Here is a 25,121-nt window from a genome sequence, read left to right as displayed (position 1 = left end):
CCCATTTAACCAGTTGTTCTTTTATGTCACTAAGTAAAATTTAATACACACACACATATGCATACCATGATATGCACATATGCATGTATATGATATGGTTGTACTATTTCTTTTCTGTTTCTAATCATGAACCATGGGTTTATTCCTTGAATAAACCACATTGTCTTGTTGTAAAATTATTATTTTATTACATAATTAGATCTAAGTTGCTAATAGTTTATTTAGAAATTGCCTGAAAGCTCTGCTCCCTAATTCCTATCTAATTTTGTTTTTAGGTTACATAATCACTAAAAGGTAATTATTGAAATGGGAGCCGACCTACAACTCAATTAATCTGTCCCTCATCTTCAGATAACCAAAAGACAGATAGATACATTGTTAACACTAGCTAAGGTAATTCAGAGACAGGATTGTGTGATGTAAGATTCATAAAGCTTGGGATGTAGCTTGGGATGTAGCTTGAGATGCAAAGTCAAGAGAATATGAAGTTCTTTGGTAATAATTTGTTTCTTGAAACACCCTGACTATGCTTGCTTCTGTGAGGTCCACTACCTTTAGCTTCCTATTTTACTTAGAAACTAGAGTTTTATTCTCTCTTTCATGTGTTCCCATAATAGATTCTATTTCCTGAGATTTGCTTCTACTGTCTTTGATTTCCCTTGAAGTTCCCAGCCCATATAAGAGGTGAATAATCAATATTTGTTACCTGATTAAAATTGTCCCCCTGCATCTTGCCCTGCACTTCTGTAACATAATTCCATTAGTGAAATACTTTAGAAAACTTGTAATTCATGTTCATTTCTTGTTATTGCAAAGAACATCAGGGCAGCACTCTCTCACCAGAAGAAATAGAAAAACTGGTTTCTTTAATCAGAAGTTACTTGGATGCCAACATTGGGAGTTCATAGACCCCCTTTTGCACTTCTCAGGCTCAGTCCCAGGCCTCTGAGTGAGACTTGCCTGCAAACAAAGCATTCATCACATTATGTTCTGCAGGAGATACTAAAGCTCCTAGGTTTGTTGATGCCAGTTATCATACCTCTTTCCTTCTGCCATTCTCACCAGCATTTGGCAGCCAGCTTGGGCCCTTTGAACAGTTATTTTACTTGATTAAAAATAAACAAATTAAAAGCTAAATTGGGAGGTCTTCAGTTAAGTGAAAGTAAAACTTGAAAGAAACTGCCCCCCTCCCCAGCTTTAAGTATGATGACCAGACTAGAAGAAAAGTGTTACTTTTCTTTGAAGTCCAGCTGTCTAAGCCTTTGTGGAATATTGAAAATGAATTTCAAAGGGAGATTTTATCCTCCTTTCTTGTATGTCCTGAATTTCTGCTGCTGTCTCCTTCCTCTATGTTCCATTTTTCATTCTCTCTTTGGGAATGATACATTCTTAAGCATGCTAATTTGTGCATTCATGCATTTATTAATTCACTGAATATCTGTTATTGTTTGGCTATCATGTATCAGGTCCTGAGGGCCTAATGATGAGCAAACACAGGTAACAACGCTGCTATTTTTTTTTAAAGATTTTTTTATTATTTATATGACACACAGAGAGAGATCACAAGTAGGCAGGGAGGCAGGCAGAAAGGTGGGGGGTGGGGAAGCAGGCTCCCTGCTGAGCAGAGAGCCCTATGTGGTGCTCGATTCTAGGACCCTGAGATCGTGATCTGAGCCGAAGAGGCTTAACCCACTAAGCCACCCAGGCGCCCCCGAACCTACTCTTAAAAAGCAGATAACATGGTCACTAATCAAATAATCCTTTCAGTGAATGTATAATCACAAACTGAGACTCAAACTGTGTAAGAAAAACCTGACTTGGGTAGGGGAAAGTCTCCCAGGTAGATGGGAGATGCAGCATTGGTGAAAAACTGTTTTAGGAGTTACTTTTGAGCAGAGATCTGATGGATAGCAGTTAAGTAGGCCTAAGGGGCATAAGGTGACAGTTAAGAAGAAGGAGGAGCATATTCCAGGCTAAGGAAAATGACATGTGCAAATATCCTGTGGCAGAAGAAAGTATGGATAACTGAAAGTAGGTCTCATATCCAAAACAAAGAGAAAAAAGAACTATGCATGATGAGGGTGGGGAGCTAGAAAAGATGTTTCAGGAGATGTTTGGGAGGTGAAAGAAAAAAAAAAAGAACAGATGTGGGAACTGGAGAGTGAATATTGTCCAGGTAGTTCCTAGTTTTCTGCTTTGAGTTGTAAGATACATGAGACTACACTGTTCTGTGACCACGTAGGCTATTTTGACCATCAATATTCCATTCCAACATTCTAAGAATGGCCCTCCATGTGGCTGAACCAATGGACAATTCCAGGGATTACTTACTTGACTTCTGAGTATTTGATAAGTGAGATCACCTTCTTGATATTTTTCTCTTCTCCTGGCCTCTATAGCATCAAAGTATTATGGGTAACCTTCTTTATCCCTGACCACTTTTCTAAGACTCATGGTAGGACTGTCCTCTTCTAGCAGCCTAATAAATTTTGGTGTCTCAGGTACCTTTCTAAGAATATTTGCTCCCTGCTCAATCACATCCTATTACATTGATAAGCTAGTGACTGTAAAATTCTGTCTCTGAAATTCTCTGTCTCAAAAGTGTTTACACAGGAGTTGCATGACCATCTGTCAGAGAGAAAAGTAAATGAAAATGAGACAGTGACCTTTATCCTCCACTGAGAGCTAGGATACGCAATGACATGATATTACAATTAACAATGTGAGCTATGTATAAACAATGAATGTGTGGTAATGGAAATCTCATCAAACATCAAAGTTTGCTTTGTGTTCTTGAGAAATCATATCACAGGTAAATAGCTGTATGAGAATTCCATAGTGACAGACTGAATGATGTGTGATGAGCAGCTGTCTAAATAGTGAGCTCGTTCATAGCAAGAATAACACTTCAGTTGTCTAAAATGACTGAGAGGACAACTGATGCTGCTGAGACTTCAAATAAAACTTGATATTAGAATGTTGAAATACAGTATGCTTTGGTATTCAATACATTTTAAAAAATATTTTTATGTATTTGAGGGAGAGAGAGAGTGAGCACAAGCAGAGGCAGGGACAGAGGGACAAGCAGAGTCCCTTCTGAGGGTGAAGCCTGATAGATGTGGGGCTCAATCCCAGGACCCTGGGATCATGACCTGAGCTGAAGTCAGATGCTTAATGGATCATGACCTGAGCTGAAGTCAGATGCTTAATGCTAAGCCACTCAGGTCTGGTATTCAGTACTTTAAAAGTACAGTCTGTTTACTAGATCAGAACAAAGCAATGAAAGAAAAGCTGAGTTGAACAGACAGCATGACTGAAAAGTCATTGAGAATACTTTACATTCCCAAATATCTTTTTTGATAACTGTCCCTGACTCTATCATTAATGAGTCATTTTTCTGGGTCAAGCATGATCCAGACCTTGATGGAAGAGAGGGACAGAACTAGCCTAACTGGCAGGGTTCTATAAGGCCAGATTCCAAAGTAGATTCTTTCTTTCCTTTCTTTCTTTCTTTCTTTCTTTCTTTCTTTCTTTCTTTCTTTCTTTATTTTTATTCACATCAATTAGCCAATGTATAGTACGTAATTAGTTTTTGATATGATGTTCAATGATTCATTTGTCACTTAAGACCTTAGGTTAGAGAATGAAGGATACTGTGCTTTTTTTTTTTTTCCAGATTTTATTTATTTGAGAGAGAGAGAAAGAGAGAGTGAATGACAGGGAGATGGAGAGAGAATCTGAAGCAGACTCCACACTGAACATGCCCACAACCTGGGGCTTGATCCCACAACTGCAAGAACATGACCTGAGCCAAAAACCAAGAGTCGGGTGCTTATCCGAATGAACAACCCAGGAGTCCTGGGTACCATATTCTATGCCATGCGAAAGCTAGAACCTATGTTCAGGAAGTAGAAAGGAGGACAGGAACATACAAAATTGATATACAAAACTTGAATTAGAAGCCAGGAAGAGAAGATCAATAGCATGATAACAAATGTTAATTAGTTTAGGAATCAGCTGACCAGGCTTTGTTGTCTACAATTTTTTTTTTCTTTTTTAACAGTCCAGATAGTGCAGTACGTTTTAGTCAAGTGTGAAAGGTCTAGAATGGACATACATCTTAGAGGCAGAAGGACTGGTGGGAAGGAGAAAGGTTCATGTGAAAGACACTGATGTAAAATAGATAAATGAATAAAATCACTCTTCGTGACATGATATGTTGCTGTTTAAAGATTTTTTTGACTTATCTTTTGCAATTGTTAGATACAGTATCAGTAATGATTTTAATGATAAAGTTTATTTTTTAAAAGATTTATTTATTTGAGGGGGAGAAAGAAAGAGATAGCACGAGCAGGGGAAGGAATAGAGGGAGAGGTGGAACTCATTCCCACCAGCCCAAGGTAATGACCAGAACCAAAACCAAGAGTCAGATGCCTAACCAACTGAGCCACCCATGTGTCCCAATTTAATTTTTTATAAAAATGAAAAAATATTGTGTCTTGGCCTTTTTCTTTTAAAAAACTTTTGGGGACACCTGGGTGGCTCAGTGGGTTAAAGCCTCTGCCTTGAGCTCAAGTCATGATCCTAGCATCCTGGGATGGAGCCCTGCGTTGGGCTCTTTGTTCAGCAGGGAGTCTGCTTCCTCTTCTCTCTCTCTGCCTGCCTCTGCCTGCTTGTGATCTCTGTCTGTCAAATAAATAAATAAAATCTTTAAAAAATAAATAAAAATAAAAAACTTATGAATTTACCTGAGTGCCTTTGGTCCCATTTATTTAGGATAATTTAGACTGTTCTTCATGGACTTGGCTAAGAATGTAGTACAATAACAATAAAAAGTTCTTTCAATGAGGGAAATTTCTTCAATACTTTTAATCAGGGTGGCATAAAAGAGCACACACATAGCTTTACGTAATAGTCTCCCTGTCATTGGATAGTTTGGGTATGTTTCTTCTCCCTATTTGATTTTGTTTTCCTATCAATGCAATAAAAGATTAGAGAATGGGATCAGAATTCACAAACTGCTGACCTATGAACTAAAGCCATCAGACTGTTAGTTTGGTCAAGGAAATGTTGTTGTTTGTTTTTCATCTTGTAATGAGTTCTAATACCTTTATGGAGGGGAAGGCATACACACTCACATTTGCCTGGGGACTTACCAACCCACCCAACCACTGAGTTATATCAAGATTCTATGTTTGTATTTCCTGCATGAGTCCTGAAAGTGCTTCAGCTTGTGACTCTCAGCTTAGACATATTGTCAAATGTCTTTAGGCTCTTAAGGTTTTAATTCTGTAAAACCTCTTAAACTAACTGCTCTTTCCTACCCTGCATTGTATAGAGAGAGATAAACTGGAAAGAAATTCATACATGGGCAACCTACCTGGTAGCATCAGGCCATCTCCATGCGCTAGCTCATTTAATCAAAACACTCCAGTGACATAGGTATTATTATAGCCATTTTTCAGGTTAGAAAATGAGCTAAGATAAGCTAACATTTTGCCCATGGTCAAATGTTTGTTAATTGTGGAAATCAGGTTCAAGCCTGTTTTGTCTCTAGGTTCAAGATCGGTTTGTCTGTGAAAGCTTCCTACGTCCTAATTTCCCTTAGTGGAAAGAAACTTTCCAAAAGCATCTCTCGAATAATCAAGCTTTACACAGACTTTGAAAAGTTGTCAGAGTTAGATATACAAATGATGTCAGATATCTAAATATCTCAAACAGTTTTACAAAATATTTTATTTGCACGCTGCTTTCTTTGTTAACGGGAGTTGCCTTCATGCTGTGCTCAGAAACATAACTAGTTTCCTAAAAGGCCACACAGAATTTAGTAATATTGTTAGAAGAAATTTAGCTTTCATTTACATATTGATGTGGCTTTGGAAAATTTGTCACAAGTCACTCAAATTAGAAGTGTAAAGAGATTTTATTTCTATCACTTAACTTTTTTTCATTTTGTCACAGAGTACTAATTATCTCATAAATTCAAATTTGTTTTGTATATAATATTACTAAAACTCCACTTGCCTTAATCTGGAAATAGTACTTGATTATTTAGAAAATATTTCTGCTGCAAAACAGTTCTGGTAAGGGTAATTTCAAGTCTGTCTGAATGAAGGAAGACAGAATGTTATGATGATCATTAATTGAGCAGAAAACTTAGCTGTGCTGCATTTTCAATTGAGAGTTTTGTAAAACTCAAGTTTACTCATGTAAACAGAACTTTTGTGATTAGGATGATTTCCACGTTATGCTAGTCACTGAATAGGCTTACAATAAACATAGCGTCTAGCAAATGTCCAGTACAAGAATGTCTGTTTTTAAAAGGGAAAATAGAGAAAAATGATCCATTAAAAAATAAAGAAAAGAGTATTTAGGGCACATTTTTGTAATTTTTAAATGTTGGATTAACCAGCATTCATCTGAGTTGACCAAAAGACTGAGCCATTAATTTCTAATTTTTAAAATTTTACTTAAAAAAAAACTTCTCAAATTTACAGATAGAGATTTTCTTCTTTGCAGTGCAAATTATTAGAAGACATGTCAAATGATTAGATTGCTGAATCGTACTTTATGTGAGTAGAATTTGGAGGTGGGAGGGGTTGCAGAAACTACTGCCCTTTTCAAATAATTTACGAATGTGCTAATTGTATGTCAGATATGAAAGTTGAAGCATTGTGACCTTCAAGCCAACAAAAGCTCTTTTCAAGTAAGCCATTTTCATATACATTAATAAAGTGAACAGTGCCCTTCCACAGTTAAATAATGTATGGCTTTTATTTCATTATAGGTAAATGCAAATCAAGGAATTGTTTCACTGTTCACATATTAAAAGTAATGCTATAAAAAAGCAGACTATAAATCCACTTAAGTTACATTTTCTGGTACTCTACAATTGTGACCCAAGGATATTTGTTGTATGCATCTATTGTCTGCAGCTAATTTGTGGTTTTCTGCAACTGAATGTATTCTGGATTTGAGTAGTAAAACCTGCAATGTGTTGAAGTATGTAATAACCAACAGAGACATTAGGAAAATTAGAAAAATGATAGAAAAGCTGTTTCCTTGCAGTGATGAAGACAATGAACAAGGAAACATTGCAGCTGGACATACTCACTCACTTGCTAGCAAGAACAATGTTGAATAAGAGTGAGGGTCAAAGGAAGGGTAAGGAATCCCATGCTCTTTCTCATGGCTCTTTCATGGTATAAAGAAAGTATTTGTAAATATTGGGCTTAGGTAATGGACATTAAGTGATTATTTAAAAGAGCAGCTATTTCATTGGAAAATAGTGCAAGTTTCAAAAGAAGTAATGTACAGAGGAATTTAGGTGTTATTAATGCTTGAATAAAATTGACTGCTGGAATATCGAACAGTTCCCATGAAGTTGTAGTAGAAAAGCAAGAACAGGAAGAAAAATATAATTATCTTATATTTGTCCAGATTTGTAATATATTTGATGCTGAACAAAATGTGAGTAAAGATAGTCATGCTTAATGCAACTTAAGTATGCATGATAGACTTGCTGAGGAATGAAAAAAATAATAGTAAAACAATTACAAACTTAAAAAATCATAATTGTATGAGATTCCAAGAACCTATTAACATTCAATCCAAAAGACAAAATTTTTTTTTTCAGTCCTATAGGAAACCATAATAGTTAGCATCTTATTACAGGTTGGATGTTGATACCAAGAGACTGGATAGAGTTGACTGATTCACTCATCCATCTACCTTTTTATTTTAAACAATTTTCTAGAGCCCTTTGTTACTAATTGTTTCAATAAATTCTCTGACTACTTCCATAAAACAGATAGCAGTGACATTTATGAGAATGCTGTTGTTAATAATCTGAAATAATTTCTTTTATTTTGGATTGTATTGAAGGTTGCAAATCTTGCTTGTTCCATGTCAACAAATGAAGATGGAATTAAAATTGTCAGAATTGCAGCCAATCACCTGGAAACCTTGTGTCCACAGGTATGATAACTAAGTTGCTGTCTCCTTCATTAAACTAACTATAAAAAATTATATATAATACTTTGGACCTTTATACATATGAAAATATAGTAAGCTTTTTATTTTAAACACAGAAGATGACTTGTCCTAAGGTCATGGTTTATTCGTTACTAAGCACCAAGTTCTTTACTTAGCACTTGATTCTTTTTGTTCTGTTTTGGGTTTTTTTGTTTGTTTGTTTTTTGTTTCAGGGGTGCAGGTCTGTGAATCATCAGTCTTATACAATTCACAGCACTCACCATAGCACATACTCTCCCCATTGTCTATCACCCAGCAACCCTATCCCTCCCAGCCCTCTTCCCTCCAGCAACCCTCAGTTTGTTTCCTGAGATTAAGAGTCTTGTGGTTTGTTTCCCTCTCTGGTTTCATCTTGTTTTATTTTTTCCCTCTCTTCAGTTAGAACATTTGATAATTGTCTTTTTTTGATTGAGTTATTTAGTTTAATATAATAGCCTCTAGTTCCATCCACGTTGTTGCAAATGGCAAGATTTCATTTTTTGATGGCTGCATAGTATTCCATTGTATATGTATACCACCTTTTCTTTATCCATTCATCTGTTGATGGACATCTAGCCTCTTTCCATAGTTTGGCTATTGTGAACACTGCTTCTATAAACATTGGGGTGCAGGTGCCCCTTTGGGTCACTACATTTGTATCTTTGGTGTAAATACCCAGTAGTGCAATTGTTGGGTTGTGGGGTAGCTCTATTTTCAACTGTTTGAGGAACATCCATGCTGTTTTCCAGAGTGGCTGCACCAGCTTGCATTCCCACAAACAGTGTGGGAGGGTCCCCTTTCTCTGCATCCTTGCCAACACGTGTTATTTCCTGACATGTTAATTTTAGCCATTCTGACTGCTCTGAGGTGACACCTCACTGTGGTTTTGCACCTGGTTCTTATAACTTTCCGTGAGGGACCATATCAGAATTTTGTGAGAGTAAAGTGCAGTGTAAAATCAAAGCAGGGCTTTGTCCAATAATTTATTTTTAGCCATTATTAATTTTGAAATTTCAGAATATGAAAGGAATGACTTCTTTTTCCCTCTTTTATTCAAAGTAGACATGAGTTTGAAAAAAGCCAGGAAATATTTTCTTGTCTGCAATTCAGAAGTCTTTGTTTGTTTGTTATCTGAAAAGCAACATATTTTTAGGGAATTATTTCTAGGATAGTGTCTTGAGCCATGAATTGGTATACACCTAAGGGCAATTTTGAACACCTTGTCTTAGAATAATCAAGAGATAATATGGATAATTTCTCCCTATAAAATCACAAATGGTGTAAGCATGTGAAATATAACAATGATTAGAGACTTCAAGTCTCTGGATATCTGCTGAGATTCTCATCTTTCTAAAAGTGGTATATGTGTTAAATCATTGATTTACCTTACTGATAATTTCATCTCTAAGAATATTGAGGAAACAGTAAGATAGACTCGTTCTTTGGATTTAACATTGATTAACAAGTAAAAACTGACTAGAGAGGTAGAGTCCAGAGGACCTGCAACTGAGATCTTGCAAATGATGACAGTTTTCTGAGATCTCACTAGGAACCAGAACACTGCAGTGGGGTCCCTAAAGCAGCTGAATCATTTATACTACCCTCAGCAGTCTAGGAGAGTTTCCATTTCTCTATACTATGGATTGCATTTGATGCTGTCACCTTTTAAAATGTCTTTTGAATCACAAGAGTATTAAATGTATTTCACTGGTTTTAATCTATAATTTTCTGATTACTAAAGGGAACATTCTTCAAATGTTTGTTAACCATTTAGTTTTCTAATTCTGTGAATTGCCTGAATCCTTTGCTATTTTTAGTTGTCTTTTTTTTTTTTTTAACTACGTTGCTTGGGTTTGTTAAAAATACATTCTGTTGACTGTTGCTTTTATTTTAACTTTTTTAAAAATAATATTTTGATCATTGAAGATTTTAAGACCTTTAATGATCCATCTTTTAATTCCTTTAATATGTATTGAACATCTACCCTGTATAAGGTTTTGTTGGTTTGTGCATTGTAAAGAAATTCTTCAACAAAAATTTTCCATGGTTTTCATGTTTTCTTTAAAAACAAAACAATAGCCAGACTATGGAAAGAACCTAGATGTCCATCAACAGATGAATGGATAAAGAAGATGTGGTATATATACACAATGGAATACTATGCAGCCATCAAAAGAAATGAAATCTTGCCATTTGCGACGACGTGGATGGAACTAGAGCGTATCATGCTTAGTGAAATAAGTCAATCGGAGAAAGACAACTATCATATGATCTCCCTGATATGAGGACATGGAGAAGCAACATGGGGGGGTAGGAGATAGGAGAAGAATAAATGAAACAAGATGGGATTGGGAGGGAGACAAACCATAAATGACTCTTAATCTCACAAAACAAACTGGGGGTTGCTGCGGGGAGGTGGGATTGGGGGAGGGGGAGCGGGCTATGGACATTGGGGAGGGGAAGCGAACCATAAGAGACTATGGACTCTGAAAAACAACCTGAGGGTTTTGAAGGGTCAGGGGTGGGAGGTTGGGGCAACCTGAGGGTTTTGAAGGGTCAGGGGTGGGAGGTTGGGGGAACAGGTGGTGGGTAATGGGGAGGGCACGTTTTGCATGGAGCACTGGGTGTTGCGCAAAAAGAATGAATACTGTTACGCTGAAAAAATAAATAAAATGAGAAAAAAAAAAAAATAAAAAAAAAAAAAAATAAAAACAAAACAAAACAAAACAAAACTGAAGTATCATTAACATTTAGATCTTTACTTCATCTAAAATTTATTTTTATGTCTAACTGAGGTAGGGATTTTTTTAATAGTGCTAACAATTGGGCCACCATCATGTATTAAATAGTTGAACCTTTCCCAATTAATGTAAAATGTTATCATTGTTTCACACATATGCACACAACTTTAAAACATTTCTATTGTTTTATGTACATTTGTCTGCAATATATATATATTACATATATTTGTAATATGTGCATACATCTACATGTTTTATATAATGCATTAAACATGTATGATATACATATATCAAATACATAATTTATTTACTAGTATTCCATTTGTAAATATAGATTGATAGGTAAATTGAAATACTTTTCAAAGTATACAAGCTTTTGGACTCTCTATTCTTCTTATTTCTTATTTATTTATTTATTTATTTATTATTAAGATATAATGTATTATTTGTTTCAGGGGTACAAGTCTATCATTCATAAGTCTTACACAACACACAGTACTCACCATAACATATACCTTCCCTGATGTTTGTCTCCCTCTCTGGTTTTGTCTTGTTTCTTTTTTTCTTCTCTTCCCCTATGAACCTCTGCCTTTTTCCTCAAATTCCACATATCAGTGAGATCATATGATAATTGTCTTTCTCTGATTGGCTTATTTTGCTTAGCCTAATAACCTCTAGTTCCATCCACATTGTTGCAAATGGCAAGATTTCATTTTTTGATGGCTGCATATTATTTCATCATAGATAGATAGATAGATATCACATCTTCTTTATCCATTCATCTATTAATGGACATCTGGGGTCTTTCCATAGTTTGGCTATTGTGGATATTGCTGCTATAAACATTGGGGTGCAGGTGCCCCTTTGGATTTCTAAATTTGTATCTTTGGTGTGAATGCCCTGTGATGCATTTGTTGGGTGCTAGGGTAGCTCTATTTTCTGGGCTCTCTATTTTATTCCACTGGTATATTTCTTTATATCTTTATTGGTTTTGCAGTGCCTTAATTATGCTTTTATACTAAATCTGATATCTCTAGGCAAACTGGCTGACCTTTGTTGTTATTGTTGTTATTGGTGGTGATTTTTTGTTTGTTTATTTGTTTCTTTATTGCTCTTCTTACTTTTTGCTTGTTCATATAACTTTCAGGGTCAACTTGTCAAGTTCCATGAAAGTACATTAGAATTTTTATTGAAATTATTAAAATATCTTGTTTTAGATTACTTTAAAATTATTGGGTCCTCAAGATATTGAATCTTTCCATTAATAAATGTTTTATTAGTAAATGTTATTTTAAATGTTTTTTGTATCTCCATAATCAGTCTTTTAAAAAAAATATCCTTCAGGGGCTCTTTAGACTTTTATCATTTATTACAATAAATTCCATGACTACATGCTGATGGCTTCCCAAATTTTCTCTCCAGGCCATATCTCTCCCCTAAAGACCACACTCAGATACAATATAGCCTTGACATTTGGACTTTGACATCTAGAAGACATCAAAAACAGCCAGAAAGGAACTCCTGATTGTTCCATTCCCCAAACCTGAACGTTTTCCTTTCTTCATTCAGTAAATATTTATTGAACATATACTATGTGATAGGCGTTCTTTAGGTATCTGGAGGGTAAATGGTAAAGAAAACAAACAGATGAAAATCCTTGTTCTTGTGAAGTTTATATTCTAATGATATATAACGGCTGTTTTTTCTATGAATCCATTAACTAGTCCTATCAATTTCACTAAAAATATTTATCTCAAATCTATATACTTTTCTCCTTCTTATCTGTCAGCATCTCAGCCTATACCACCATCATCTTTGACCACAGGAACGTTTTATACAGTTTCCATGCTTATACTTGTATCTCTTTAACCTACTTTCTATCTAAAAGCCAACGTAATTTATTTTTGATTTTTTAAAGATTTTATTTTTATTTTATTATTACTATTATTTTTAATTTATTTTCAGTGTAACAGTATTCATTGTTTTTGCACCACACCCAGTGCTCTAGGCAATATGTGCCCTCCCTATTACCCACGACCTGGTTCCCCAACCTCCCACCCCCTGCCCCTTCAAAACCCTCAGGTTGTTTTTAGAGTCCATAGTCTCTCATGGTTCATCTCCCCTTCCAGTTTCCCTCAACTCCCTTCTCCTCTCCATCTCCCCATGTCCTCCATGTTCTTTGTTATGCTCCACAAATAAGTGAAACCATATGATACTTGACTCTCTCTGCTTGACTTATTTCACTCAGCGTAATCTCTTCCAGTCCCATCCATGTTGCTACAAAAGTTGGGTATTCATCCTTTCTGATGGAGGCATAATACTTCATCGTGTATATGGACCACATCTTCCTTATCCATTCGTCCGTTGAAGGGCATCTTGGTTCTTTCCACAGTTTGGCAACCGTGGCCATTGCTGCAATAAACATTGGGGTACAGATGGCTCTTCTTTTCACTACACCTGTATCTTTGGGGTAAATACCAGAAGTGCAATTGCAGCTCTATTTTTAATTTCTTGAGGAATCTCCACACTGTTCTCCAAAGTGGCTGCTCCAACTTGCATTCCCACCAACAGTGTAAGAGGGTTCCCCTTTCTCCACATCCTGTCCAACACACGTTGTTTCCTGTCTTGCTAATTTTGGCCATTCTAACTGGTGTAAGGTGATATCTCAATGTGGTTTTAATTTGAATCTCCCTGATGGCTAGTGATGATAAGCATTTTTTCATGTGTCTGATAGCCAAGATAGTATGTCTTCATTGGAGAAGTGTCTGTTCATATCTTCTGCCCATTTTTTTGATATGATTATCTGTTTTGTGTGTGTTGAGTTTGAGGAGTTCTTTATAGATCCTGGATATCAACCTTTTGTCTGTACTGTCATTTGCAAATATCTTCTCCCATTCCATGGGTTGCCTTTTTCTTTTGTTGACTGTTTCCTTTGCTGTGTAGAGGCTTTTGATCTTGATGAAGTCCCCAAAGTTCATTTTTACTTTTGTTTCCTTTGCCTTTGGAGACATATCTTGAAAGAAGTTGCTGTGGCTGATATCGAAGAGGTTACTGCCTATGTTCTCCTCTAGGATTCTGATGGATTCCTGTCTCACATTGAGGTCTCTTATCCATTTTGAGTATATCTTTGTGTATGGTGTAAGAGAATGGTCGAGGTTCATTCTTCTACATATAGCTGTCCAGTTTTCCCAGCACAATTTATTGAAGAGACTGTCTTTTTTCCATTGTTTATACTTTCCTGTTTTGTCGAAGATTATTTCACCATAGAGTTGAGGGTCCATATCTGGGCTCTCTACTCTGTTCCACTGGTCTATGTCTGTTTTTATGCCAGTACCACGCTGTCTTGGTGATCAAAGCTTTGTAGTAAAGCTTGAAATCGGGTAACGTGATGCCGCCAGTTTTGTTTTTGTTTTTCAACATTTCCTTAGCAATTCGGGGTCTCTTCTGATTCCATACAAATTTTAGGATTATTTGCTCCAGCTCTTTGAAGAATACTGGTGGAATTTTGATCGGGATGGCATTAAAAGTATAGATTGCTCTAGGCAGTATAGACATTTTAACAATGTTTATTCTTCCGATCTAAGAGCATGGAATGGTCTTCCATCTTTTTGTGTCTTCTTCAATTTCTTTCATGAGTGTTCTGTAGTTCCTTAAGTACAGATCCTTTACCTCTTTGGTTAGGTTTATTCCCAGGTATCTTATGGTTCTTGGTGCTATAGTAAATGGAATCGATTCTCTCATTTCCCTTTCTGTATTTTCATTGTTAGTGTATAAAAAATCCACTGATTTCTGTACATTGACATTGTATCCTGCCATGTTACTGAATTGCTGTATGAGTTCTAGTAGTTTGAGGGTGGAGTCTTTGGCGTTTTCCATATAAAGAATCATGTCATCTGCGAAGAGAGAGAGTTTGACTTCTTCCTTGCCAATTTGGATATGTTTTATTTCTCTTTGTTGTAAAAGCCAAAGTAAATTTTAAAGATGTTTGTAATAGCAATTGCTTTTCCTAGATTTTACAGGAAAATTCAAACATTTTTTATGTCTTATTCAGATTTATATAAACTTCCAACTGCCTGACTTCCAGCCCTACCCTGAATTATTTCCCTTCTCACTCATTAGGTCTCTGCATATTGGCCTTTCTGTTTCTAGAATACAGTACGTTCCTTCCCATCTGAGGGAGTTTGCACATGATAATTTCTCAGTGCTTTTTCCCCATATGGCCAGATCCTGTTATGTTCGTTTTGTAAGGAATCAACTCAGATATCATCTTCTCAGAGCTCAGTCTCCTTAAGTCACTCCTCTAGCTTATACCCTATTATGTCACCACATTTATTTATTTTAGAGTGTCTATCACAACCTGAAATTATATTTTATATTATTTTGTTACTTTCATTATATATTTTCCTCACTCAAACATAAAGTTCATGAAGGCAAAGATTTAGTCTCTCTTTTCACTACTTACAGCCCCTGTACCTAGCAGAAATGCAGCATATATATGCAACATATAAATGAATGATGTTTCTAGAATGATAAATCATTCTATTTTTATAAAGGACAGCAAGGTTTTTGACAACATTTTTTTTTAAAGTTATTTAAGACTTTATTTTATGATAAGTATTAGAAGTCAGACTGATTGTCCAGGGGAACGAGACTGAAACAAAGTTAAAGTTATGCAAAGCTCTATTCTATGCCAAGCATTAGAAGTCAGACTGACCGGCCAGGGTCATCTCCGAAGAGAGTGACCACCCCCAGCTTACAGGCTCAAGAACTGACTGACTGACCGGTCAGGGTCGCCTCTGAAGAGGTCGACCTCTCCCAATCTTACAGGCTACCTTTTATTGGGTAAAATTGTAACCCATATTTTGGTGTCTCAACCCACTGGGTTTGTGTGTCTCTTGTTGATTGGCTAGTTTCATTTGGTCTGGTGACGTGTTATTCAAGATTACTCCATATTAGGCTTTTCCAACCATGGTGTCTCTTCTTTTTGACAATATGGAAAAAAAAATTAGAGTATAATTAGTTTGAGTTGTAACTCATGAAAAAAAAAATATCCTAAAATGGCTGATTAATGTATAGTCATCAGCCAGGGGTGAGCTCTGTGCTGGTGGGTTGCAGTGATTTGCTCTTGGTTTAGCTCATTTCAGTGCTCTCCTAATGATTTGGATAAGACTATAAAAATAATGTTCTTAAAATTTTCAGGTAAAAATAAGAGAATAAATGACATATTGGCTGAGTCTAGTCAGAAAGAATTTGGATATTTTAGAATATGGACTAAATCTCAGTATCCAGATGAAATGAAATAGGTGTAAACACTAAGCCATGTATATTGTGCACTTTAAAACAAATTGCAAAATAGAGAATGGGAGAGTTATGGCTTAGCAAAAATTTACCCTCCCAAAAGCTAAGAGATTTTAGTTGATAGTAATCTTAATGTGAATCAACAGTGTGGTATAGCTGTCAGGAAAAAACCTAGTATGATTTTAACATCTTTTCATCAAAGAATAAATTCTAAAACTTATCCTCAATCTTCTCTGTATTTCAAAATTATTCTTTAAATTGTACATATTTTAATATAGTACATCCTAAAATTCAGAATTAGTGGGTCTGGAGTGCAACCCATTTGTGTGTGTGTGTGTGTGTGTGTGCGCGCGCGCATGTATATGTGTATATGAGTGCCCATCTGTGTAAGCTCTACTTTCGCAATACCTATGAAAATACAGCATGCACATACATTTAGGTTCAAGAATTTGACTTCCAGCAATTTATGGGATAGCTATATATGTACACATGCACAGAAGTCTAAGAGTAATGTTTTCATGCAGCTTGACTTATAATGACAAGAGCTGGAACCAACCTACATGCCTGTTAGCAGAGAATGTTAAGAACTGTGTCAAGTAGTAAGTCGGCTCAATGTATGTTTTGTTATGGAAGTTATCCAAGATAAGAAAAAAGGCAAATTGCAAATGAGTATGTATAATGTTGCATTTATGTGAAAAAAGGAGATAGATTGAGCCATATGTTTTTGTAGTCATGGGAAATTTTTCAAAAATGTTCTCATGAAAACTTTAATAGTAGTTACTTACAGGAAAGTGAGACTGGAAACAAAGAACAAGGAGGATAGTTTTATCACCCATTTTATTTCTTTTAGAACTCTCAGTTTAACCAGAATTGGGTATTTTATTAATTTCTAAATAAAACCCAACCAATTAAAAATGTTGCTAGATTGATTCTGGAGTAAGTCAGGCTGAGAACACACAGGGGTTAGGAGGAGCTGGTAGGGCAACATTAAATTCCTGTTTGTTAAAAATGACTGAACTCACTGAGGTTTCAGTGAGTTGGATCATCCCGGGTCTTACTGGGCCTCAAGGACTACAGCTATAGTGCTCTGCCCACTTACGTGTGTCACATTTAAAAAAGAATTGTCACTTGGAGCATATTTAGCATAGGATATTAGAAACAGTGACATAACTTGAAACTATGTCATATGAAAAATTCATAAAAACAACAGGGAATTTCTAGGAAGGAAAAGGTGACTTCAAGAAACATTGTCACTGTCACCAAATCTTTAAGGGGCTATGATGCAAAAGATTTATTCTAAAGATTCCTGAGGGGCATAGCTACAGTCTATGAGTAGAAACTATAGGGATACCAGTTTCATCTCAATAGAGAATGAGAGATGCTCTCTAACAGAGCTATCCTGAAAGGAAGTGGACTTTGTTGAGAAGGAATTTGCAGTTTCTCAGTGCCACAGACATTCAAACACAAGGAGAGTGACTATATGACCAAGCTGTTATAAAGGGAGTCCAAGCCTTGGGTGAGAAGTTTGCCTATAAGCCTCTTAATGCCCAATCCTGAGATCCTCTGATGGATCCTTTATATAAAGAAGAGGAATGTGATCTGAAAGGTAGTATTTCTGGAATAGTATAGCTGTTTGAACTCAGCCTGGTGGAAAGATGAAAATATCTATAGGACTTAATGCTTATTCTGTTTTAAAAACGGACTTGAGAGGATATTTTAAAAGTAAACATTTTATATTTGCATAGGGCATAAAAATGAGAAAGATAGAATTCAAGGTTCTAAAATATGCCGATAATTTGGACTGATGTTTCAAAGCCCATAAAGGGTAAATATAAAGTCAGGACCTTAGGTTAAATAAAATTTATTATGAGTAGATACGGAAAACATTGCTTACCAAAATCATCTGGGCCATCAGGAATTGAAAGGGGCTTTTGCTATCTAGTTCAATGAGTTCAAATACTGATCCATGAAAGGATTTTCATGGTGTATATTGAAATTCGGTTCATAATAGTCAGCTTTTTTCATAAAGTAAAACTTATTCAACTTTTTATTAGAAACTGATGTACTTTCTTCTTGTTTGATATTCATCAAAAACATTTGATTTATGAATTAATAATGAAAGTAGATAATAACTTTTCATATGGTTATTTCTTTACTTGGCAAAATAAAAATTTCCTAACCCTATATCAGTTACTTCCCTTTCCCCTCTACTTAACTTTTTTCAAAAAATATTTGTAGACTGAAAAATCCAGAAAATTAAAAGTACTAATTTAGGTAACTGTATACCAGTAGCATGACATGGAGGCCATCTTATAGCTTTAAAATGATTATGATATCTTGTGAAATAGGGGGAAATTTCCAGTGTACTTGGTTTGGGGCTGTCCATATTGAGAATACCATATTTGGTTCAGGACCTGTGATTTAAAGGCTAAGCAAAAAAAGAATGAGTTGTTTTGGGTATAGTGAATTATTGCCTAGCCTCAAGAAGTATTTAACTAAAAGCCAAATAGGTTGTGTCTTGTCAAAGATGTTAGAAATAGAATTTTATTATTGGGATAGTAGAGGTATTAGAAGTCATGAGTGCTTTTTTTGTGTTTTTGTTTGTTTTGTCAGTAAGACTCTTTAATTTAAAAAAAAATGGTGAGGGGTGCCTGGGTGGCTCAGTGGGTTAAGCCACTGCCTTCGGCTCAGGTCATGATCTCAGGGTCCTGGGATCGAGTCCCGCATCGGGCTCTCCACTCGACGGGGAGCCTGCTTCCCTCTCTCTCTCTCTGCCTGCCTCTCTGTCTACTTGTGATCTCTCTCTGTCAAATAAATAAATTAAATCTTTAAAAAAAAAAAAAAAGGTGACAATCTAGGATATTTTCCCTGCAATGAATACACTTATACTCAATTAGGCAGACTCTCACAAGTGCTTAGATTTTCCAAAATCAAGTTACGTTTTCTAATGACAGTCATGTTTGAATCAATATCTAATATAGCTTTGTTATATCTTCTGTTTATCGCTGTCATTGAAGGCTATGTTATATGATGACTTGACAGAGCTAAAACAGTTTGTAAAGGCATCTAGTGTATTTTCAGTGATGTTTTTACAAGTTACCTATTGTAAATAATAATTACTTTCTAAAAGGGTTGTATATTGAGTGTGTTAAAAAGTAGAGACAAAAATCAAGTTTGCCCCAGACATAGAAGTTTGTGAAGTATAAAAAGAGCAAAGTACCTTGGGAAGGGTATGCAGTGGACATCACCTGTATTCATATTTAAACATGGAAAAATAGAACCTCCATGAAGGTAGGAATTTTGGGTCCACTGATGTAGCCTAAAAATAATGCCTGACACATAGCATGTACTCAGTACATATTTATGAAGTGAATTTTTCTATCCACATGAACTTATTTTGTGTTGTAGACTCTAGGGGGTGGATGCTGAAAGTCAGCACTATTCCTCTTCCATTTCTGTTCTCTGGGAGGTAGAGAAACTCCCAGTTTCAAACCAAAGTCATAAAAGTTCCCCATATGACACTAACTCTTTGAACTACAAATCATGTGAAGTGACTGGCATTATCTCCCCCTGCATAGACAGGATTGTTTTGTTATCATAGCAGCTTGTTCTGATTAAGTTATGATGTGTTACTATATTCGTACACATTTCAGTAAGGGTATCAGGCTATCTCTTTCAAATGAAAAACATATCGTAATTTGTATGGGATTCTGTTTGTTTTTGTGATCAAGAAGCTGTCATATCTATGAATTGAAAGCACTTAATTTTCTCAGAATCATGCTCTGGGGAAACAGATACGTTTTCTTTCATTTTCTATAGATGATGATGATGATGGATGTTTTGTTTGCAACTAAACAATATAGGATTCAAATAGTCAATTTGAAGTAATCATATTCTTTAAGAATCCCAGAGTGTACCTATGAGTGTTGTGACAGGCTTTTTACAATTATGCCTAATTCATTTCTTTTTTCTTTTTCTTTTTCTTTTTTTTTTTTTTTTAGATTTTATTTATTTATTTGACAGAGAGAGATCACAAGTAGGCAGAGAGGCAGGCAGAGAGAGTGAGAGGGAAGCAGGCTCCCTGCAGAGCAGAGAGCCCAATGCGGGACTCGATCCCAGGACCCTGAGATCATGACCTGAGCCGAAGGCAGCGGCTTAAACCACTGAGCCACCCAGGTGCCCCTATTTCTTTTTTCTTAAGAGAATGGCAAAGAAAATAAAAGAAAACAACAACAACAGCAACAAAAACTCTAAGATTTTGGAAACCAAGAGTCATATAAGACTATAAAAAGGCTAAAATTAAGTGATCATTTTTTTAAAGATGCTGATTCTGATTGAATAGTTGATTCTCAAGACTCTCTAGGGTGATTTCAGATTGGAAGCCTAGGATCAATCTTTTCCTGGTGATGCCATGATATTTATTTGGGGAGACTGTGATTGAATGCAGCTGTGAACATAGTTGTTTTCCAAGCTGTAAATTAAGCTCTGTGTTATTGTACTATCATTGTTTTGCCTCCTGTCCTAATTATGCAATCAGCCACTCCCTTCCACTCACTCCAAGAATACCTTCATTCAACAAATACTTGCTGACCACCTACTTGGAAAACCCCCAAATCTACGGTGAGCCAGGGGCAGGAATCAGGGATTCATGGGATACCCAGTGGAGCAAGCCTGAGGAATAAGTTCTGAGTTCATTGAGAAGGGGCTGTATCTAAGAAAATCTGAGGTGGTTGTGCCCTAGAAGAAGAGACAGAGTTGTGGAAGAGAAGCCACAGACATTAAATTCAAGTGGGGAGGTGAGGTCAGTCACAAATTAGATAATGACTTGAAATAAGTAGACAGGGCTAAGTATAATTTAGTATGCAGGTTGAGGCAAGAATTTCTGAATTAAATCACAGAGACTATGCTGGAGTCCTCATTTACACTCATGGTATGTGCTGTGATAGTAAGCATATGAGCATAAATTACCTGTGCCAGTCCAGACAATGTTCTAGTCATGGAGGAAAACAAAGATGGAGCTTTATTTACATTGTTTCCAATGAGAAGGGAAAATGTATCATCCAGGTAAAAAGGAAAATGGTATTAGAGAGAAATGTTTTTAAATGCTGTGGGAGTTAAAGACTCATGTCAGTTAAGGGATTCAGGGAGGGGTCTTATAAAAGTGACATATTCTATAGGATGTAAAGGATAAGCAAGATTTGGACATTTGAGAAAATATGAAAAGGGCATTCTAGGTAAAGGAGGTGGAAAAGCATATAACAGAAATTTTTAAAATGAGTAACTAAATCTGTGTAAGCTACATTGTTTCTTAACAAGAAAGCTCTTGACATTTCAGGTGGAATAATTCTTTGTTGTGTGAGACACAACGGTGGGGATCTGCCTGCCAGAAAATTCAGAATCTAGGGCACTAAATACATAACCACCACCTCCCAGCTCAGTCTCTGTGATAACAGAAAATGCCTCCATGCATTTCCAAGTTCCTTCTAGGGGATACTGCCCCATGTGAGAACAAGTGGGAGGCCATGGGCTGTGGAAAAGGAAGATGTTCTATATACAATTGAAATATAGGCCTTAGTCCTTACTGCCAAGTAAAGGAATTTAGATTTGGAATTTAGTAGAGGATAGCAAGTCATTATAGGTTTTGAGTAGAAGAGTGACATTATCACAGCTGTGCTTCCTGGGAAATAATCTGGAAACTGTGTCAACTGAATGGAAAATGCGATAGGCAGGACCAGTGAAGAAATTATAGAGTACTATGTAAAAAGTCAGATTTGAATAAGGGACACAAGAATAAAAATTTGCAAGATAGGACAAGTTGTGAATAGACTATATAAATTGACCAGGAATCAAAAACAACATGAGATTATGGTAATGATAAAGGCAAAGAGGATAAATTTGAGGGTTTATTTAGCCTGGCACCTGGGAAAATCATGGTTGGTTTTTTTGTTTGCTTTTGTTGTTGTTGTTGTTTTTAGGAGAAATTGGAAATACAATGAAAGAGGAGTCACTTTAGGACAGAATTAATATATTTAAAGCACCACCAAAATATTTAGGTAACACCTTAAATATATTTAAGTTAATCTTGGGTGCCTGGGTGGCTCAGATGGTTAAGTGTCTGCCTTTGGCTCAGGTTATGATCCTAGGGTCCTAGGATCAAGTCCCACATCGAGCTCCTTGCTCAGCAGGGAGCCTGCTTCTCCCTATGCCTCTGCCTCTCTCTTTCTCTCTCTCTGTCTCTCATGAATAAATAAATAAAATCTTAAAAAAATAAATATATTTAAGTTAGTCTCAATATAAAGTTAAGATTATAGCAAACACATTCAAGAAGTTGAGATATATTAGCCAAATATGGCTGTGCATATACAGATGACGGTTGGAACGATTTCATGTAAAGCAAGATTGCTAAAGAGCAAGAGAAAATTAAAGGGTCAAAAGTAGAACCTTAAGAAAATGCATTTAGGAGAGAAGAGGATGAACCTGAAAAAGAAAAAATCATCAAAGTAGGAGGAAAGGCAGGAAATGTGTGGCTTGGTGGAAGCCTTTCAAGCAGAACATGTCAGCCTGGTGGACAGCAATGCTGTGCTCCTGAGAGGTCCAGGGTTATTAATACTGGCAAGTCTCAGGTGGAGTTAGAAATTAGGAAATCACTGTGATCTTAACAAAAGAGGTTATGGGGGCGTTGTGAAAAAGGAAAGATTTTATTTCCCCAGTGAATTAAAAAGTAAGTTTAATTGTAGAAAAGAAAAACACTAGAGACTCCCACTTCACAGATTTTTATCACAGAATCTACCATACCTTTACTACCAGTTATTTTTCAATACTTCTTTTCATCTCTAGAATCTATGCTGTGCTTTAAGTTTTTTAGCAAATTAACAATTTTGCCTAAAGAATGTTTTTATTCCATTAGGTCAAGCTCAAGGAGCTAATTATTAACAAGAGCTATCACAGGTTTTTGATAAGTAATAAAATGTTCTGAATTTGCAGGTGATTAACACATGAATCTTAAATACATAGATTCAAAAATATAAATTTAAAACTTTGGATATCACTATGCAATTCAGTAGGTAATATTAGTGCTGAAAATACTGGGTGGCCACATTACTTTTAAATGTCATTTTAAATGTGAGTCTAAAATGAAATATCTATCAATGCCAAGATATTTAACCAAACGGAGAATATCAACGCCTGTTCCTCTCAAGAACTTGCCTTGAGGGTTAAATGAGAATTACCTATAACCAGATACCCTGAAAACTTCTATACCCTGTCATAACAACCTCGCTGACTAAAGCACATTATATAAATCTAAGCTTCTTTATTCCATTCTCATGCTATGACTGAGACTCCAAATTATAGTTTTATAACTAAAAGCTGTGAACTCTCATAGTATGTGTTGTGAATGACATTTCTGCACACCCCTATATTCCAATTTAGTTTCAGAAGGGTTTTCTGTATTCTCTTCAAGGGGAGAGTGTTCCATTTCCATATCCCCACTGAACTAGAAACTTGGGACTGGCAGTTGACGCCCAGTCTCCTGGAATATAGACTTGGTAGGACAATGACCTGGGGAAATCAATTTTAAAAGAGCATTGGAAAAAAAAAAAAAAGAGCATTGGAAGAGATTTAAGAATAAGTGTGAAAAATATATATATGTAGACCAACAAGTATTGTTTTTTAATTTTATAATTTTTTGTTCTGAAGCTGCCTTTGCTGACTGTTCAATAAAATAAAATACTGTGTCAGTTTGGGTTACCTGAGGAGAATGGGATAAGGAGAATTAGAAACAAGTTCAGCAGACATAGCATTATCACATGTGCTCAGTATAAAAGGCAGTGTGCTGAAGAAACCAGATCCAGGGCAGTGAAACAGGACTATGTTAAGATCCAGAAGCTGTAAGATCATTGCTCCATGAGATAGAATGAGCTAGGCTTGAGAATTTATAAGAGTCAAATGTTGTTTCTAGTAAGTAGCAATATATCAATATGACATTGCATAGTTTATAGTTTTAAAAATAAACCTAATCTCCAGGTTGCCCTACTCTTTTGAAAGTAAAATCATTGTACTTAAACAAAATTATACTGTTTGCCTAGTGTAAGAAAACATAACTTAAATACCTCACAAAATATCATACTCCTCCCCCTCCATCCCTGTTCTTTGAAAGCGGCATTCAAGTTCTGAATCTACTTCTGAACATCTGCATGTCACACCTTCTGTGCAGGGTACATGTATGTACTTGGTAACAAAGTGCATTGAGGAAGAAATGGCTATCTCTCCTGCATCTGTGATACAGCTTGTGCTTTACTGGCGTTATATTTAATTCTTGCAACAGTCTTGTGACACAAGAGTTATTAGATCCTTCCTTCCTTCCTCCCTTCCTTCCCTCCTCTCTCTTTCTTTTTTCTTTTTCCTTTCTTTTCCTTTTCTTTTTTTTTTTTTCTTCTTTTCCTTTTTCTTTCCTCCAGGTTTGAACTCACAACCCTGATAAAAAGACCTGAGCTGAGGTCAAGAGTCAGATGTTTAAGTCAACTGAGCCACCCAGGTGCACTTAGACTATTTTTATATATAAGAAGAAATTCAGAGATGTTAAATGAGTTGCCCAAGGTTAAGAAACCAAAAAATAAATTCTTTAGGATTTGGATACTAATATTTTTCCTGATTTTGGAGAAATTATTTTAATAGTCACAGCTTTATTTATTCATATTTGCATAATCCTCTGAAAGACACAGCCTTTTTTGTTGTTGTTGTTTTTCTCTCTATTTCTCCTTGCTATAAAAAAGGTGATAAACAAAATTTCCCAGGGCCTTTCTTTTTGGTATTCAATCTCTAATGCATTTTGACCCTCATGTCCCTGAGACTTAACTATTTCAGAATTCTGGGCTTTGGCTCCTTCACAAAAAATAGCAGTATTATTTGACATTTACATATCACTTTGTTATTAAAACAGAATTTGCATTTGTTTTAAACAAAACATTTAGCAAGGTTTGATCCCAGAGAGGTTGAGTGGGTTTTATAAATCATACAGAAAACTAGGAGAAAACATTGGAATATAATTCTTGCCCTCTAGAATCACTC

General features: G+C 35.9%; 1 protein-coding gene across 1 annotated transcript in view; it reads left to right on the top strand.

Moving 5' to 3' along the window:
- CTNNA3 (catenin alpha 3) overlaps positions 1-25,121 on the top strand; it is a 1,394,003-nt gene that overhangs the window by 722,960 nt on the left and 645,922 nt on the right. The window contains exon 8 of the mRNA XM_046026581.1: positions 7,885-7,977. Coding sequence (XP_045882537.1) covers positions 7,885-7,977 — 93 coding nt within the window. The remainder of the gene's footprint in view (positions 1-7,884; positions 7,978-25,121) is intronic.

This window comes from Meles meles, chromosome 13, assembly GCF_922984935.1.
Source record: "Meles meles chromosome 13, mMelMel3.1 paternal haplotype, whole genome shotgun sequence".
Lineage (NCBI taxonomy): Eukaryota > Metazoa > Chordata > Mammalia > Carnivora > Mustelidae > Meles > Meles meles.
This window is presented reverse-complemented; position numbering and strand designations above follow the sequence as displayed.